Source organism: Symphodus melops (genome assembly GCF_947650265.1).
Source record: "Symphodus melops genome assembly, chromosome: 13".
NCBI classification, from domain to species: Eukaryota; Metazoa; Chordata; class Actinopteri; order Labriformes; family Labridae; genus Symphodus; species Symphodus melops.
In genome coordinates, this window is record NC_136703.1 from 13,071,948 (window position 1) to 13,090,105 (window position 18,158).

The 18,158-nt window shown below is 41.5% G+C and overlaps 1 protein-coding gene across 2 annotated transcripts in view; it reads right to left on the minus strand.

Annotated features, from left to right (window-relative positions):
• The window catches only part of cpne5a (copine Va), a 68,135-nt gene extending 51,521 nt beyond the window's left edge, over positions 1–16,614 (minus strand). Inside the window, exons 1-3 of one of the 2 annotated variants that reach the window (XM_079359926.1) lie at positions 16,197–16,614; positions 3,946–3,986; positions 3,119–3,165 (exon numbers count right to left, since the gene is read on the minus strand). In XM_079359926.1, coding sequence (XP_079216052.1) covers positions 3,119–3,165; positions 3,946–3,986; positions 16,197–16,306 — 198 coding nt within the window. In that variant the 5' untranslated portion in view covers positions 16,307–16,614. The remainder of the gene's footprint in view (positions 1–3,118; positions 3,166–3,945; positions 3,987–16,196) is intronic. The other variant, XM_079359925.1, reaches the window with a different exon arrangement.
• Between the last annotated feature and the right edge of the window lie 1,544 nt (positions 16,615–18,158).

Genomic DNA, 18,158 nt, shown 5'->3' on the forward strand with positions numbered 1-18,158 from the left:
CGACCTCTCCTGAAGGACATGCGAGTAAAAATTACGAGAAGCACGGACTGAGCTGAAGAGTGTTTTGCTCTGAGTGATAACCACAGTAGAAAGATAAGCAATAAAACTCTCAGCTGGATCAGTTAATCGTCAAATCCATTAAACAATCGATCACCACCCGACTGATCTTTCATCAAGTCAATCATTCGTGTTAATTGCCTCTACTGGGAATTTAATGTGCAGTAGGGTTAATCGAAATGACAAACACAGACACATATATAAGCACTCACACAGATGAACACACAACACTTGAGATTCCTTTCATCACCCCCCCCCCCCCCCCACACACACACACACACACACACACACACACACACACACACACACACAAACACAAACACACGTGAAGGCAGTAAATACTTTATTTGTGAAATTTACATAATTCATGTAAACTTGTTTAATTTCATAACAGCATGAGGGTCTTGTGCTTGCAGGTTCCCATCAAGTGTGGGACTGATACACGTATCAGTGTTGTGCCTTTGTGTTCATCGAGCGCGCCCATGTCTTTAGCGAACAGTAAAACTGAACGAATCAATTTGCAACTTATAAATGTAAAGTGAATAAAAAAAGATAAAGTGAGCACATACAGAGACTTTCTGAGCGCTGTGTTTTTCACTCAGCACACGTCCAGCATTGCATGCGTCCGTCATGCTTTTCAAAATTTAAACACAACACGTTTTCACATAATGCTTTAATCTTAATTGTATTCTGGGACAGTTACCGTAAATTCCGTACTATTGAGCGCACCTGGATATAAGCCGCACCGGCTAAAAATAAGTAAATAAATGTATTTGTACATATATAAGCCGCACTTGATTATAAACCGCAGGTGTCCACGCTATAACAAGAGCTATTTACACAGACCTAGGCTACCGGTAACATCCGCAAATACTGTAGCGTCCGTACGGACGTTAAAGGACGACGAGAGCGTTCAAATAATAACTTTTACTTAACCCGATCACTGTCGGCCGTGACCACGCCGTTTACAGCAGAGAGCAACACACGTAACTTGCCGTAACAATCCAACTCTCTCCCCCAGCGTTCTCTCATACAGCCACTCAACACGTTCTCGCTGGTGCATTCACTGACTCTCCACATAATCGGAATTATGAACACATTATCAACTACTGACTTTACAACATGAACCGTTACAATACGAAGCCTAGCCGACGGTGTCTGTAACACGGCTGATGAAAAAGATGACCGTAATATATTTCACAAGAAAAAGTCCATCCATTCACTGCCTCAGAATGACTTCATTACTCACTTCCTCAGTCTCTGTTGTCGCTGTCAGTGTCATCTTAACGTGCAGCAGCTCTGTTAGCTTCTTTGACAGCCAGGTCGATCGCCTTTAACTTGAAAGCTGCATCATATGTATTTCTCCGTGTGTTTTCCATCATGAGGGTGCGTGCATGAAGCGCAAAATGACTGATATTAAGATCCGACGTGACGAAGTCAAATGTTTTTGCGGCAGAAGCTCATTGTCCCCCATAAAAAATCCATGCATTAGCCGCACCGGAGTAGAAGCCGCAGTGCTCGAAGTGTGAGAAAAAAGTAGCGGCTTATAGTCCGGAATTTACGGTATTTAGAGTATAAAGTGACCTGCAAAGCTCTAAAACTAATTTGAAAAAACACCGTTATAAATTATATTGGTTGAACGTACACTATGTTTATAATTTAAAACATCTTCCTTCCCCTTTATACAGTTGTTTTTAATATCTTTATATTAAATTCAGATTTATATTTACCAGATTTGATGGCTCTAGTGAAAAAAGCAGCTCGGTGCAACTAAAAATGTAAAAACATAAATGTGAACTAGTTTACTTGTCTGAAAATTGTGGACTGAAATTTGAGCTATCTTTGAACTAACGCTTTGTAAGTGTGACACTGCCCATGAAGTTTGAAATTATAAGCTACAAAATTTAAAACTTTGCAACACTGTCTTAGGAACCAAATCATTATGAAGTCAATGAGTATTGCTGTATGTCAATGTTATGTTGTTATGTTGTGTAAGGGACAGTTCCTATCTGTAAGCAGGACAAGAATTCCCAAAGGCAGGTCATAGTGTTAGAACAACATTTTCAGATTTGTCTTGTCATCATCATTAAACAGTAGACAGGAAATCATCTGAGATTTCAAAAGACAATGTGCATCTAGATATAGAAAGAAAAAGAATAGGAGGTTAAGTTTTTATGCTAAGCTAATCACCACCTGGCTTTGGGCTGTATAATTATGCAGCCACAGGATTGGTACATTTCATCACTTCAGTGAGGATGTGTTTTGTCTTGATTTTAAACAGTACAATTTACGGTGTCTCATTCTTTAACACTGTAACCTCCATATTTCACTACCTTCCCTTTCTGAGATTTAAACAGACACTTTTGCATCTTGGTCACAAGTGTTTTCAATTCTTCAATCGTTGGTGTCACACCACAGCGCACCAGCATGACACCAAGGTCTCTGTGGAGTCCATAAACCGAGCCTCTCTTCAATCAAAAAAGATTTTCAGAGTGAAAACTATCTGTCTTCTTGTTCGGCAGCATGTATGCATGGTATTGATTTTGTTGTTTTTTTTCCTTCACCCTTAAATATTTTACTTCATGTTGAAAAAGGATGGTTGAGCTCTGGCACAGTGTTTTTTGTGGTTACCATTCTACAAGGAGATGTAATGCAAGTTTCCATTTCTCTAAATTCTTATTGAGATTAAAGAGGGAAAATTATAATCCCAGAATGAACACTTCTCTTCCTGCAATCTCAGTCTTCCTCTATTTTATTTGGCTCAACTGCCTAATTAAATCCAAGCGGTCAACAGCCAAAGGGAGGGTTTGTCACAGAGGTAAATCTTTATCGATACAAGTAGCTGTCACTTTAATCAGCCAATCAGTCACACTGGAAGCAGTGCTGACCATAGCGCGGGTATTCACAGGGTCAATCAATGTCAATGATTGACACACACAGCATTTACCATGAGAGAGATGTGGGGGGGAAAGGAGGTGTTGTAGTGTAAACATAGTGCGAGCTGTCATGAAGAGGAGACTGATGAAGTTTATTTGACAGAGGGACATCTGTGATCGCTTACCTCTCTCCACTGTTTGCACTCCACACCCTGGGTGTACAACACCACCACTGAGAAAAGAGGAGAGAGAGAAAGAGCAGAGGAAAACATTGATGCCAAACAATCTCAATCAAGCTAGCTGCCTCTTTAAATGTTAGTTTTGTTCCTCCTTTGCTGACATGTATCATTAATTATGATTCCCGCCTTGACAGCAGAGTGAAAAGCCCTGCTAGATGATGCTGCACGACAACAATTTCAAGGCCTGGTTTCCATATACAAAAAACAAAGCTCTAAAGCAAGATTGAAGGCTCATGGAGCCCTATTTAAGCAACGCAAACAAAACACATTTCTTGACCGTGAGATTTTGATTCCCTTTTGATTTCAAATGAAGCTGAGGCAGGCGAACAGGAGGACGTGACCTGTCATACATCTCCAGCTTCATCTTCGGACGAATAGAAAACAGGGCCAGTGTGATATTTTCCCAGCAGCTTATTTACACAAAGGGCTTGAACCTCATCCCTATTATGTTAAATGTCTCCTCCGATCTCTATCCTTTGGGGAGTGTCAAAGAAAATGCGCTTACGGCAGACTCACCAAATGACACCCATTGGTATTCAAAAGCTGCCATTTATACCGTGCACGCATTAAGGTACTTTCTGTAGCTCTCAGCTGAGGAAAGGTTGTCACATTACTGTGCAAATGATATGCAGTTATTGAAGGAACACTTTGAAAAAGCTCAGCAAAAAATGAACGTAAAGCTTCGCCAAAGGAGAAAAGGTGTCCATGAATTGTAATCAAAGAAAAGAAAAGCTGAACTCCTTTTAGCACAATAAAAAAAGACCAAAACTTACATGGGTCAGATTTGGAGAACGTGTCTCGGTCCAAGAGGTCCCTAAAACAGAAGGAAAGATTTCAGTGTTAGAATTGGCTAAATAAACGTCACAGCCGTGTCACACATTATAATCAGACAATCCCTTGGACAAGAGGCTACAAGATAACAGCATGGTAACTCATAACCACATGTAACTTCCAATAAACCAGTGTCCTTGAGTTTTGATTCTATGTGTGCAGTAAATTCAGCACATTGAAGTTCAGTGAAAGGGTAGAGAGGACCTCAAGGCAGAAGTGCAATAGGTGAAAATAGGAAACCATCCCAAACATTTAGAGAGCATCACTTCACCGAAGCTGTATATCTTTCAACATTTATTATAATAACAAATAGAAAATGATTTTTATTTACAATATTACTCAAATGAAATCTAAAAGACAGATAATTATGCCACTCACAACTTTTATTTATTCAATTTTACTGTTCACATCACAGGAAAAATGTTCCATCTCAAAATAAACATTTGAGGAGAATTTCCAAAAGATCAGCTGTACTAGATCTTTTCACTTGATGTTATTTCCTGTGAAATGTAATTAAATCTGGTGACTACTTGAAAAATCTGCAAAGGGAAAATAGGACAAAAACACTGAACATGTTACAACTTTGACTGCAACCTTTTCTCATATTTCCCCATCCCCTCAGTGTGTCTGTGTCTGCCTCTCTTTCTGTGTAGCAGACGTGGCTAACCAAAATCCAGTTCTGCCTCCTCAAGCATCTCCACCTCCTACTCCTTGCTGAGCCCCTGCTTCCCATCCACCATCAAGCATGCAAAACCTGAAAACCCTGGTCTTTCATGCACTCGTTCTCCAGAATGTCTGCTCACCAACAGTGGTATGCCCTTTTGAAATTTGTTTGGTTTCTTGAAGATTTTTTTTGTTGATTAGGACTTTTTTTTTTTTTTTTTGCCCCTGTGATTTTCCCTGCCGGCCACAACCTCTCCCACGGGATTACCAGCCATTCTGCTTCTTTTTTCGACATGGTCCCTTAAAACAACTTTCTGAGTGTGTGGCGTAGCAAAAAAAAATCAAAACATTAACATCTTTGATTTGGTTAACTAATGGTAAGATATTTGCCATAATTTACAACAAATGCTCCCGCAAACTGACACACAGCTTAGTAGTAGGAAGGAAAGGAGACTTGCTGTTTGACTCTGGCCTCAGGGCACAAAAAAACAATGCAAAACACAGATCACAAACAATTCATGGATATGTTTTACCATTCACAGCGGCATGTTCCTATCAATACACTGAACAGGTTCATAAGCAGCTTGGGGCTAGGTTAAATCCAGATTTCATGTTGAATCCTTGATGGCATTCCGGAGTCACTTCAAATACATATTACCTATGCCCTAGTACTTGTACACGCCCATGGGTGTCCATGTAACACTAGTTGGTTGTGTCAGGGGTGGACAGGAGGAGGAATACAGGAACCTGGTGGAGGAGTTTGTGATGTGGTGCAGTTCAAACCATTTGCAGCTGAATACCTCTAAGATCAAGGAGATGGTGGTGGACTTCCGAAGGTGGTGTTGACGTGGAGGTGGTCAGAAACTACGGGTATCTGAGGCTGTAGTTAAACAACAAGATAGACTGCTCATCAAACATGGACCCTATCTGCAGGAAGGGACAGAGCCGTCTGTACTTCCTGAGAAGGCTGAGGTTCTTTGACATCTGTAAAAAGCTGCTGCAGATGTTTTACCAGTCTGAGGTGGCCAGTGTCCTCTTCTTCGCGGTGGTGTGTTGAGGAGGAAGAAGCAAGAAGCAAGAAGAGGGACGCAGCACGGCTGGACAGACTGGTGAAGAAGGCTGGCTCTACCCTATACCCACAACACCCACCACCCTCTGAACGGCACCGTCACCAGGCAGAGGAGCGTGTTCAATGGCAGGCTGCTGTCACAATCGTGCTCAACACCTCACTGTTATGGCAGGGGAAAAGCACAGTGTGACTTTTGAACAGATTTCTCTTCTGCACAGCTGTTCTCAGAGTCAGCCCCTACTTTACTTCACAATTGTTGTATTTGCACCTTAATGTTTTGCACTAACCATTGTTTATCATATTTGTTCATACATTTTGCAGCCTGCTATATATGCATAAACAAGACAACATTTCCAAGGTCTACACTTTTTATCCTTATGTACAGGTCTTAATTACAGATGGTCCGTAATTGTTCATAGGTTTTATTTAAATCACACCTACTGTATATTTCTATTCCTGCACCATGTATATTTCTTTGTAAAAGTGTGTTTTTAATTATGGGGGGGGGGGGTGGCAGTGGTTGTTGTTTATTGTAAGAAATCTTTCAAGTGTTGTATACTGCTACTGGGTGCCTTGAATTTCCCTTTGGGAATGTGTCTGTCTGTCTGTCTGTCTGTCTGTCTGTCTGTCTGTCTGTCTGTCTGTCTGTCTGTCTGTCTGTCTGTCTGTCTGTCTGTCTGTCTGTCTCTCTGTCGAATTCATCGACCAGATCATAATTCAGCCTTCCTGCAAGTCACAATATCTACAAGCCTCCAAGTTTTAAAATAAACAGCATTTTCTCAGTATGATGGCGCTATCCTGTTCTCTCACAGCGATTATAAATAAAACCTTTCAAGGAGCAATGCTCTTTGATTTGCCCATTGATTTATTCCAATTGCAATCAGAGGTTAATAGTGTTCATTCAAGCATTATTTTTAGCCCATTCCCCTGATTCTGTATGTTTTTTTTCTGGGAGACAGATGGATATCTGACTTCCCTGACAACTCATTTACTTCAGTATGTCTTTTCATCCCTTTAAGTTCCACTTAAACAAGACACAATGTTTAAAACAGAAGCCAAGCTTACATGTGGAGCCTGACATCAATCACTTCATTCAACATTTTGGATGAGACACAATTTCCAGATGGTTACAATGATCTCATTTGCATATCAGTATGATGCTAAAGCCTATAAAAATGAGTTTTTTCCTGCTTCCTGATAGTTTTCAGTGCCCATAAATAACTGGCTTGCAGTTCACAACAATCCTTGTCCCTGTAGGGGACTGCAGGATTTCAATGAATATAGATGAGACTTCAGGACTGAATCCAAGCAACAGGGCATCATTCATGTACACGTAATTCAGCATTCCTGGACAATCCTCTGTCACAGGGATACGTGGTGGGATAATAGATGCAGCTTTGTTGGGTGTTAGCCTTGGGCCGACCAGACTTCACTTGGAACATTGTGTAATTATCAGTGGAGATAACAGATTCATCCATGACTAACAGCCTTCTTGTATTCACCTGCTACGGTTTGGCATCCATTATCCTCCCACAATTAGCTTGTCCATCACCTTACCGCATCTCTCAGGCCAGAAGAGAAAGTGCAACATGACTTACTGTTTCTCTTCCGTTTCAGCGTCACTCCATAAAACAGGCCTTGCTCTCAGTTGCTTTTGGAGAAGAAATAATGAGTTTAAAGATCTATACAACAATACAAATGTATCCACAACATCACAATGCACACGGCCCGCGAACACACCATGGTGACTTCAGAATGGTATGAACGTCTCAGATAATCCGCCTGCCTTCACTGAATATTTCAAAAGTGAACCCCTTCACATGTCAAATCTCAGTGGGATAACAGAAGATCATTATCCTGGAAGCGGATATAGACAAAGTTTCATTGAAAGTAGGACAAGAGTAATTAGAGCAAGCTACTTTTTAACCACACCAAGTTTCACATACCAGTCTTAGTTCATATAGCACTGTCATTATGACCATCTCGTTTGAAATAAATTAATCAAAATGGCACACAAAAAAATCTGTTTTCCAATTCCCCTTGATCTCCCACCTTCATTAAAACTCTCTAAATGAAATATTTTCCTCTTGTCACTGGTGTATTTAATATTTGATCACATGAAGAGCAGGAGCCTGGAGTGCAATATAAAACAAACAAAATGTAGGAAAGGAAAATGTATTCCACTGGAGAAAAAAAAGAGAAACATTTTAATTACTTTGGTTTTCTGTCTGATCATCCCTAACATAGTAATCAGTGACATTAGTTTAAGAAGTAATTGGTTGTGCAAACTCAAATGAATACATGAGACAGTAGGAAATCTACTTATAATTACAAAGCGTATGACCCCACCATAGCTTGGTGGGGACATAGAGGTAGAGATGGGCGTTGTCCAATCTCAATGAAGAAATTCATTGATTTGTTCATTTAGTTCGCCCACCACAAACATCTAAAAACACGGTGTGATGGGAAAACGTTTTTACTGGGCAGGCTTCACATTGTTAACACTGTTGTATTCAGGTGGTTTTTTAAGCATGTTGTAATAATACAACCCCCCCCCCCCCCCCTGCAAAATACAGCCTTCATAATAACTTCAATTATATATTTATTGACACTACAGTTCCATCTAAGAAGTCCTCCTCCACCCTGCAAACACTCAGTGGCGGAGGGGTTGACAAAAACACACAAAAATAGCTAATATAGACACATTTGGAGTGGATGTCACAATTACGTCACAGCAGTTGCGCATGCATCATGAAGGAAGTGACAGGACAAAGCAAAGAAATACTTGGAGAAGCAAGCCGAGACCATGGTTTAAAGGAGAAATTCTTGTTGTGCTGTTGGATGTTAGAAAAGAAGCCCAACCCACAAATCATAACCTCCATTTCTATAGAATAACAGCATGGAAGAAGCACTTTGAAGCCAGCCATTAATAGTTGTTGCAGCAGGACCCTGACCTGCAATGACTGGCCTGTATTAGAGCATGAATTAGATGTAAAGAATAGATACTATATTCAAAGATGCAATTCATAGAGAGCATACATACTAACCAGACAGCGAGGACATGTCAGAAACCTCACTCCAGAGAGTTAGCTTGTCTCTGTGTAAGACAACTTGCCTCCCATCTCAGATAATGAAATAATTTGACACTAGTATAGTGCCGCCCACAAAACTTTTATATCACTATGTACAGAAAAGTGGTCTATTGATGTGAAAGTGTGAGTGGTTCTATGTACAGGGAAAGGAGAGCCATGACTTGTTCTGCTTATGGGAGACCAGCATTAAATAAGACAGAATGTTGATGTTAAATACTGACAGGCCTGTGGCCTAGTGGTTGGTACATGTGTATGTGGAGGCTGGGGTCCTCCAGGCGTGAGGCCAGGGTTCGGGACAGACCTGAGGCTCCTTTCCCATGTGTCCTTTCTCACTCTCTCTCACTCCCAGCTTCTGACTCTTTCCACTGTTTCTAAATAGAGGGCTTGAAAATAAAAAAACCTACATGAGCCGTATCCCTGATTTGAGTCCTGACCAATTACTTACCTAGACAAAAACATTATTGTTCTCTGAAAGTAAACTGCCTCTGTCTGGATTTATAAATGTGTTTAGTTTGGCTAAAATACTGACATATGCCAAGTGTTAAAAAGGCTTGACCTCTAGAAAGTGGCTGGCTGCGAAACTCCAGTCTAAAAGAACATAAGAGGACGTGCAGCCACTCAGACTGATCCCTGGTGATATTTTAGCAGCTCTCGGCCCTTGTGGGTGATCATTAAACTAAGAGAAGTGGGAATTAATTCATGAACCCACAGTGCCGCATTGTCAGTGGCCCCTTAATTCTCCTCCACTTTCTCAGAGTTGTCAAAATCATAATTGGCACCTTGGAGAAATAGCTAATTCAGTGGAAAGGGCTTTTTTTAAACAGTCTTCAATCTGGCCAGCCAATTCCAGTATGAGCTGCTGCCTCATTGCTTCTTAGAGGACAAGAGAAATGTGAGCTTGAAAGTCAAGACCCTGACTGGGTAAGAGGCAGGAAAGGCTCTATATTATTTTAGAGCCAATGGAGGGAAGACTGGGAGGAGAAAGTGAAGGATGCTTTGCATTATCAAGGCTACTGTACTGTGTCACTTTACTTCCTTCCTGCCCTCTATTGACTCTCCCTTTTTTGACTGAGGGCAGTCATTCACTTTCCACTCACACACCAAGGGGTCAGCATGTCCAGGTTTTGTGTAATATACCCTTAAGCAGTTTCTCAGGGGTCAAAAGATGAGGATGAGGGAAACAAACAGAAGAGGTGTATGCGTCCACAGTGGTCTGCTGACTCTTTACAGATTGGAGGAATCCCATTATTTACACTGAAAAATGTATTTATCCTCAGGGAGGGTACATTTATAATTCATGAAAAACTCTAAAAAGAGTATTTTTTGTGTCGGAGAAGTCATTGGATTAATTCTTTAAATAGTCAACACAGAAATGTTAAACATTATAAGAAACAGACCACATTTCATCCTTATTGGGGAATGATATCCGCCTGCATTACATATATAAACCTCAAGACGATACTACAGAGTTATGTTGCAACATGCAATCTGGTCCCTTTATTAAAGACATGCCGACACATCTGCCGACCTTCGCTGTGAAGGCACGGGTGTCTTCTTCTCATCCATCTGTTTAATTATTTAGTTTCTGATCAACCTGGGATCTCTCCAGGTTCACAGTATACCTGCAGTGCAGCACTCCCCAGGCGGCCGTCTCATGGGCACTGACAGAATCTAAGCCATAAAACTGCTAGTATGGTAGTATAATAAATGAGACTGTAGACAGGCGTTGACTCCCTGTCTCAGGCTGGCTTTTTCGTGTATGACTAACACCTGACCAGGAAATAACATCACTGCTAATTTCTAAATGTAACAGTTTCAAGTTTGTATAGGGAAAGGAGCTGAAGGAGATGCACCACACGAATATGGCTGTTTTAACCCTGGCAGAGCACTTTGCACTCTGCCATCTGTGAATTCAAGCCAATCTCCCATAATCCCTGCAATTCATGAAAACACCCAGACTGCACAAGTCTTTTCAGGAACTCTCTAACCATGCACTTCACAAACTGTCGACATAAAGCACTTAATATTGCACACTTGGAAAGGAATCAAGCACAGGATGGCATTTCTAAGCTCGTACATACTGAGGCTTTGAAATGACAATAACTGATCATTAAATGGAGATAGAAAAGGAAACTGTGTGAATTCATTCCAGTGTGGAGCGCAGAGAGCAGGGTCAATCTCAAAAGTGAACATCATAATAAAGCATTCAAAAAGCTCTCAAAGGGAGAGAACACTGATTAATGTCAGAGCAGGGTGAGAGGAGTGCACCATATAGGACAGAAGAGAAAAATTACGCTTTCTAACTGGTGATTGACTCATGTTGAGTCTCAATATGTGAAAGCAGCTTGAAGCAGGTAGGCTGAGGTACATCATAATGAACTGACAGAGACCAACTTGCACTACAAAATCTCCGCAGTTAGACCAATTTATAAACGCTGTAGAACTTGTGTTTCTTTTTCTTTTCTTTTTTGTTTTTTCTCAACTGGAGCAGAAGATAATTTTGTAGCTTGTGGGTAAAATGTATCTTGCACTATTCATGCATTTAAATTGATAATCCATTTCCCTACAGTAAAAATGTGATGTTTCTGTTCTTGTTTAAACTCCACACCAAGCATTTTTAGCAAAGACAAAAATTATTTCGCCCCCCCACCCCCCACCCACAGTTAAAATGTGCCTTTTGGCTACAGTTTAACATATCTACTTACATTTATCCAACAGAAATATTTCCAAATCAGATAAGACAATACCCTGACAATAAGTAGCTTGTCTCAACCCTGGGCTAAGCCCTTTAATAAGAGATAGACCTTCAACATAAGCATCTGGTATGAAGAGATTTTTACAGAACAACCTGTCACACTTCATATTAATCTGCCACCAGTGCTCACATTTCCGAGACAAACTTTGACATTGGGTCAAATATCCCCTGACACATAAATCCAATATGATACTCTGCTGACCCTCAAGGTTCTCTGAAAATAGTGGCAAAGACAGCCTGATACTAGTGAGCCGAGAGGCACTGCTTGGATTTCTAATCGCTACACTACACTTGTGACTTTTCCTGTCATTCCAATCAACACTTTCAGACGACCATGGAATTCCCTTCAGCTTTCATAAATCCCAAATGAGAATATATTAACAATATATTAATAACACTGACACCATCACAAGCCAAATACCTAGGATCCAAACTCATTTTCACTGTGTCAGGGGTTCATGCATAATTATCTGCTTCGCCAACCTGTGAGAGTCTGCTATACTGCAATCTGAACATCCCCAAAATTGTAAGAGAAAAAATAATCTGCCTCCTCTTGGCACCCTCATGTCTCTCAGCTTCGATTCCCAAACAGATGCGACGCATCGCTCACACACAAGCTATCCTGTGAGATAAAAGCTGCAAGCTTGCCCCAGGTCAGTCTTAACCCAGAACAAGATATGAAAAGAGCGGCACAGCAGAAACACTGCAAATTGAAAAATCTCTCTCTCACTTCAGAGATCTTTTATGAATATTTGATGCTCTTGCACATTTGCAAACTAGTCTAATTCTTTTGCTTTCTCCTCGCACGAAACAAAAGGATGTTTAAACCTTAAGAAAGAGTCACAAAGGGTTTGTTGAAATGGGTAACCAGAACTGAATGACATCAAGACCTACAGCAGCTATCAACACTGCAACAACAGCAGAGTCATAATGACACATTTCAATAAACAAGAGTTTTCAACACTTGAATCCCAATTGCTCTGATCAGGCGATTGTTTTTGACACTACTGCTTCCTGCCACACATCCTAATCGTCCTGATGATTTCATTAGGCCTGCCTCCTCTGCAGCGATGATTGCCTCAGGAAGAGCTGAAACAAGAAGCATGCCTCAAGTTTTCAGAGAGACTCAAGGGAACAGCAATCACAGACCTCATTCAAAGGAGGGGGGGGGGGGGGGGGGGGGGGGGGGGGGGGGCTCTCCTGCTAGCATTTGTCACAGGATGCTGGCAGTCATGTGACTTCTTGTGATTTTCACCAGGTAATGAATCCCTCAGGAGCATAGTGGCCAGGTAGCATTAGACCCCAGAGGTATGGGATACATTGATTGGATGCAGTACCACTCTAACCAATCTATCACAGCAGATGAACGGTTACATCAAGCTCAGGAGGGGGAGCAGAAGCACTGAATCCATCCTAAAGAAACGGTCAATGGGGGCTTATAGAGTTCGATGTTCAAGATGTCAGGTGGGAGGCTGATCACAGTGGAAGCGAGGGTGGCTTTGTCAGCTGATTTCATTTTAACAGAATTCCTGTGGTGTGTTGTGACACCTTGCAAAGTACCAATAAATGTCTATAAAGCGCCCTCTGTTCTGCTATAAAAAAAAGGGGGGGGGGGAATCCAAGCTACGTCCTTGTGTGTTCATTTGTGAGACGTAAGTGTCAAACATGTTCTCACAATGATACAGTGTAAATTCTGTGCTTTCAATCAAATGCCTCTGTTATTTTCTCCCCCTTCACTCTTTTTAGGATAGTAACTATCTAACAAATAGTAGATGCCAAATTGAATCTTTCAGGAGCAAAAACTCCTTTTTCCCCTGCTCTGCTCTGATAATGGCTGTACATTGATGTCACGGTTGTCAAGCTTATCAACAAAGCCCTGTCATTCTGAGGCACACACAATAACCCGTGCATTTACAAAATGATTTTACATCCTGTTCATGTGTCTGTACTTGTAGTAAATCGAAAAACACACACATTCATTAAATGTAGATCTGGGCTCCCGTAGGAGCTGTTTGATTTTTGTCAGTGTCTACATTTTTTCCAACATTCATTACCAAGAGTGATCTTCACAGTGGAACTGCAGAGCATTGGCCCCAGTTTCCCTGAAGTCATTGTACATGGGAACTCGGAGACGGTCTGTTAAGCTGAGATATAGAAAGAGCCCATTTTACGATCCAGCAGGATTTACTTTCACAACACTTTTTTCATAATTAAAGCATGATGTTGCAAACTGCATGGACAACTTATAAAATATTCATATTAGCTGCTTAAATATTCATTAATGTACACTCTTTATTAGTGCCATGTAAGGGTTGGAATCATAGCCCACCATGGGACCGCTGGCTCTAGCCACTGAGCTGTATTCTGTATTCCCTGGCATGCTTTGGTGAGGCAGATGTAAGCATTAAGAAGCCACTTGGGTCAGTCTATGTGCTGACATTGAGTGTAGCTCTTGCAACCCAGAAACTGAAATTCTGAACTCAGCTCACTGGCTGACCTTTGAGAAAAAAACAATCAAAGCCATAGATGGGGAACATTGTGCCATCACAGTGATACGCATTTGTTTTGATACACGGTTGTCTGCATCAGTCCCTCCAGTTTGTCAGGGAGCTCACTGTTATATTGGCAGAGGGTAAGAAGAATACCTGTCGGGCGGCATGGAGCAATCCAATTCCATGTGTGCTGCAACCTTAGCGCTTTCAGGCTTACCAAATCAATTACACAGAGTTGTGGAGCTTGTGCCTGTAACACCAATTGTTTCTTTTTGCTTCTGTTCAACAGTCCAAGTACATAATTGCTGACCAGTGAGAGAAACTGCTACATGCATGACAGTTTACTTCATATATGTTCAACTTTTAAGCTACCCATGGTCTGGTCTATGTAAGTCTATATAAAATACTTAACAGCAGTCAGAAAACAACCTACTCTATTCATCTTTGCAGATAATGTTTCAAGGTCCATTGAAGGCAGGGGTGTTTTTTTTTTTTTATCAAGCTGTGTCCTGGAGCGATTCATTGTTTGGAGAAACATTAATGACAGACAAGGGAGCTGCACATCCAGACAGCCTGAGGCATCGACAAAGAGCATGGCTTAAAGTTGAAAGGTCGGAGGGAAAAAGAAGTGTGCACAAAGGGGAAACAATATCCCTCCATCTGCACTTCACAAACCACACTATACAACACCCCCCTTAAAATACATTTCCCAACATGATATGATGGTTTATTTGTCACATCTCAGCTAAACATTATCATTTTTGTTACCTACATAAAACTAGATCCTGAAGTAGGCATCGGCTTATGATTTTATGCTGTTCATCTTGTTTTACCCCCCCCCCCCCCCCCCCAGTTGCGCTGCACCAGCCAGCTCATCAACCAGCCCACTCTGAAAAGGTTCACAGATCTGTTTGGAAATGTGATAATAAATCATTCAATATCCTAAATAGGTTGAAATGCCAACGACACATCAACAGTGATGAGGGATTTCTTGAACAACTTCACAATTTTAAAATGGATAACAAAGCAGCGTTACATCAAAAAAGACAGTTTCTCTTCTCCTTCAGATAACTCTCATGAGCGAAGTGAAGATAGTAGAAAACAGAGACAGCAATGGCAGCAGGGTGTTTGGCTAATAAATCTCTCTCGCCTCTGGCTTTGCATTAATACATTCATTTCTGAAACCTCTCCGGGATCAGTTTAAACTGCAGTGCAAATGGCAACACATTATTTACATGCATACAACATAGATGCAGCTAGGAGCAACAAAAAGCCTAACACTGGGGATTATGGCAAAATGAAGAACAGCTAAAAAGGCCCTGGACCATAGATTATCACTTTTTAAAATAAATAAATAACGTTTATTAAAGCTGTCAATTGTTCTTTTCGAATTAAATAGAGCCACTCACAGTAGCCTACGTCGACGCTGCATACAGTAAATGACTCTACCTGCAACCAGCGCTGCCCCACCCACCCAGCCGAGGCTATCTTCATTGAATTTCGGATATTTGGGGGATGGGACTAGGATTTGTTGCTTCACACTGTGATGGACAACGAGGGCGAAAATATCTAACGCTATTTCCCTTTTCTCGTTTCCTTTAGTTTCATTTCAGAGCCTATGAGGCGGTTGCACAGCTTCACACGACAAGCTGCCTTTGGGGAAAACCTCTCAGGCATGCCAACTTACTTCTCCACGGTCGATATTGCCTGTGGCACGCGATTTGGCGCGCGCAAAACAAAAAAAAAACACTGTGCAATCGACCCAAGTCATCAATAGAGAGAGAATTGCCAGGATAAACAGCAAAGAGTGACATTAAAGATTATCCTATCGAAAAGTCTCAAAAAATGCATACATGTTCCTAAAATGTGTTTTGAGTTTGGTCGCAGAGCGATATCTCTGCAATGACTTCCCTGAGACATTTTAACATGTGTAAAGTTTTTTTTTATTCCTTAAAATGTTTCACTTAGTCCTCTCTAAGTAACTCTAACTTAGGTTAGGTATTGTTTTCTTTAACAAAATGTTGAATTGTACGTCACAAATTATAGTTAACGCAACAAAAGCGCGCGGAGCTCGACCAGCCGTGACGCAGAGACACGAGCATCGGCACAGGAGAGGACTCACCTGCATGACACGGTGATCTCCACTTTGGTTGCCGGGATGCTCCCACTGATGGGGTCGAAGTCACGGACCGTCGCCGTGGCCTCAACTTTGTCCATAACGTCTCCCTCCATGAGTGCAGGACACCCGAGCCAGCACCCCGGGCCGTGCGAGCACCTCTGAACCTGGAGAGCTGATGATGGATGAGAGCCGGAGCGCAGCAGGCGGCGAAGCAAGAGCTGATACGGTCCAGACAAACCTCCTCAGTGCTTTACCCCGGACGGGCAACAGCATGGAAAGTTTAATGATATAGGCTACAGCATTGGGGGAGATTGATTTGACAAAGTGGGATCACATGCCAGTAGGCTGTTTCCCTGCAAAGGATGAGCTCTTCTGCCAGAGCTGCGTTAGGAAAGTCAAAGCTGTGAACTCAGCCCCTCCCTCTTGTCTGCATTCTCCCACATGTGAGGCTCGTTGCAGATTCAAGCTATTGATTTATGGCTGGATGGACCGTTGTTTTGCTCGAAATGAGTATAAGAGCCACTTACAGAAAAAAATAAATATGTACGGTTAGAATGTATATTATTCTTCTTTATTAAATTGATTTAGGTGAAATATTTTGATTTGAATGAACCATCTATTTAAAGTAAAGTTACTGTTGCATTACTGCCTCAAATGAATGGCAAAAAATAACAAGATGAATCTATATGTCAAACGGATGAATAGTTTGTTCTCTCTTACTAACATTGAGCCACTGACTCCAATTACCAATCGAAAGACTGCCTGATGCTCTTTCAGCATCTGGACAGCTCCTCAAACTTCAGGAGGCTGTGCAGAGCCTGTGTTCTCCCAAGGGAGCCTTGTTTCCATCTTAGTGTTTTCCTGATTGAACCTGGTGAAGTGTTGAAAAATGTTGCTCCTCAAACAAATATTTCATAAACCATTGAGATTCTGTGGAGATTCACATGGAGTGTGTGAGGTGTAGTGTGTTTCTATGTGTAATGCAGGTCACTTCTATCAGTTAAATAGTGAGTGAGGAAATTTCAGAAGAGGTCCACTGTGTAGATTGATTGCCTCAATCTTGCAAAGCATTTTTAAGAAATTACTGTCAACACTCAACCTGTTCCCTGAAACATTCTTCTTGAATATCACTGGTAGATAGGCTACTTTTGTGTCACGTGCAAAAAAAGCTTCTCTAAATCATAATTTTTAACAAACGTAAATCTATATGGAAATTACACATAGTCAACAACTGGAATTCCACATACAGGCTGTGATCCATTTGTGATCAAAAAGCGGTGTGGGAAGTCTATTCACAGCAGGAATACAGAGATCTGGCCACATTTCAACACCTGGGATTGAGAGGGCTGCACTGTAGACTTTGGACTGCAGCAGAGTGCACCTTCATCATTAGTCATGTTCACTCTGTAATTAAGCCTTGTTGGCGCCCTTGGTTGGTTGATTTCAAGCTTTTTTTAGTGCTACTGTTCCCCATCGCCTGCTGTGAGGCTCTCCACTGTTCCCACCCGCAGCCACCCTACTTCCTTTAGCTGGGGCGAATGTAATTATGGCTGTATGAACCATCTCTGTGGAGCGTGTGTGTGCGTGTGCGTGTGTGTGTGTTTGTGCGTGTCTGGTGTGTGTGTGTGTGGTCGGAGAAGTGGTACCTCCCAGTCTTGCTCAACATCAGCTGCCAGCCTTAGCATCAGCAGGGGGTTAAGGCCAGATGATCACGGTGCTCAGCGGTGAGAGGAAGAGCCTTCAGCAACAAAAGAAGAAGCAGAGAATTATAAGTACATTCAATTAAAAGTTATTATGGTGGCATGATTTCCAAGAGGAATTTTTCTTTTTCATTTGGTACACCTACAGACACTATAGTGTCCAGAAAAATATATTGGGAAAACATTTTATTCTGGTACATTTCCTAGATGGCTTCTACGTTTAGGCCAACATTGATTTATTATAGGCTACATTTCACATGACTCA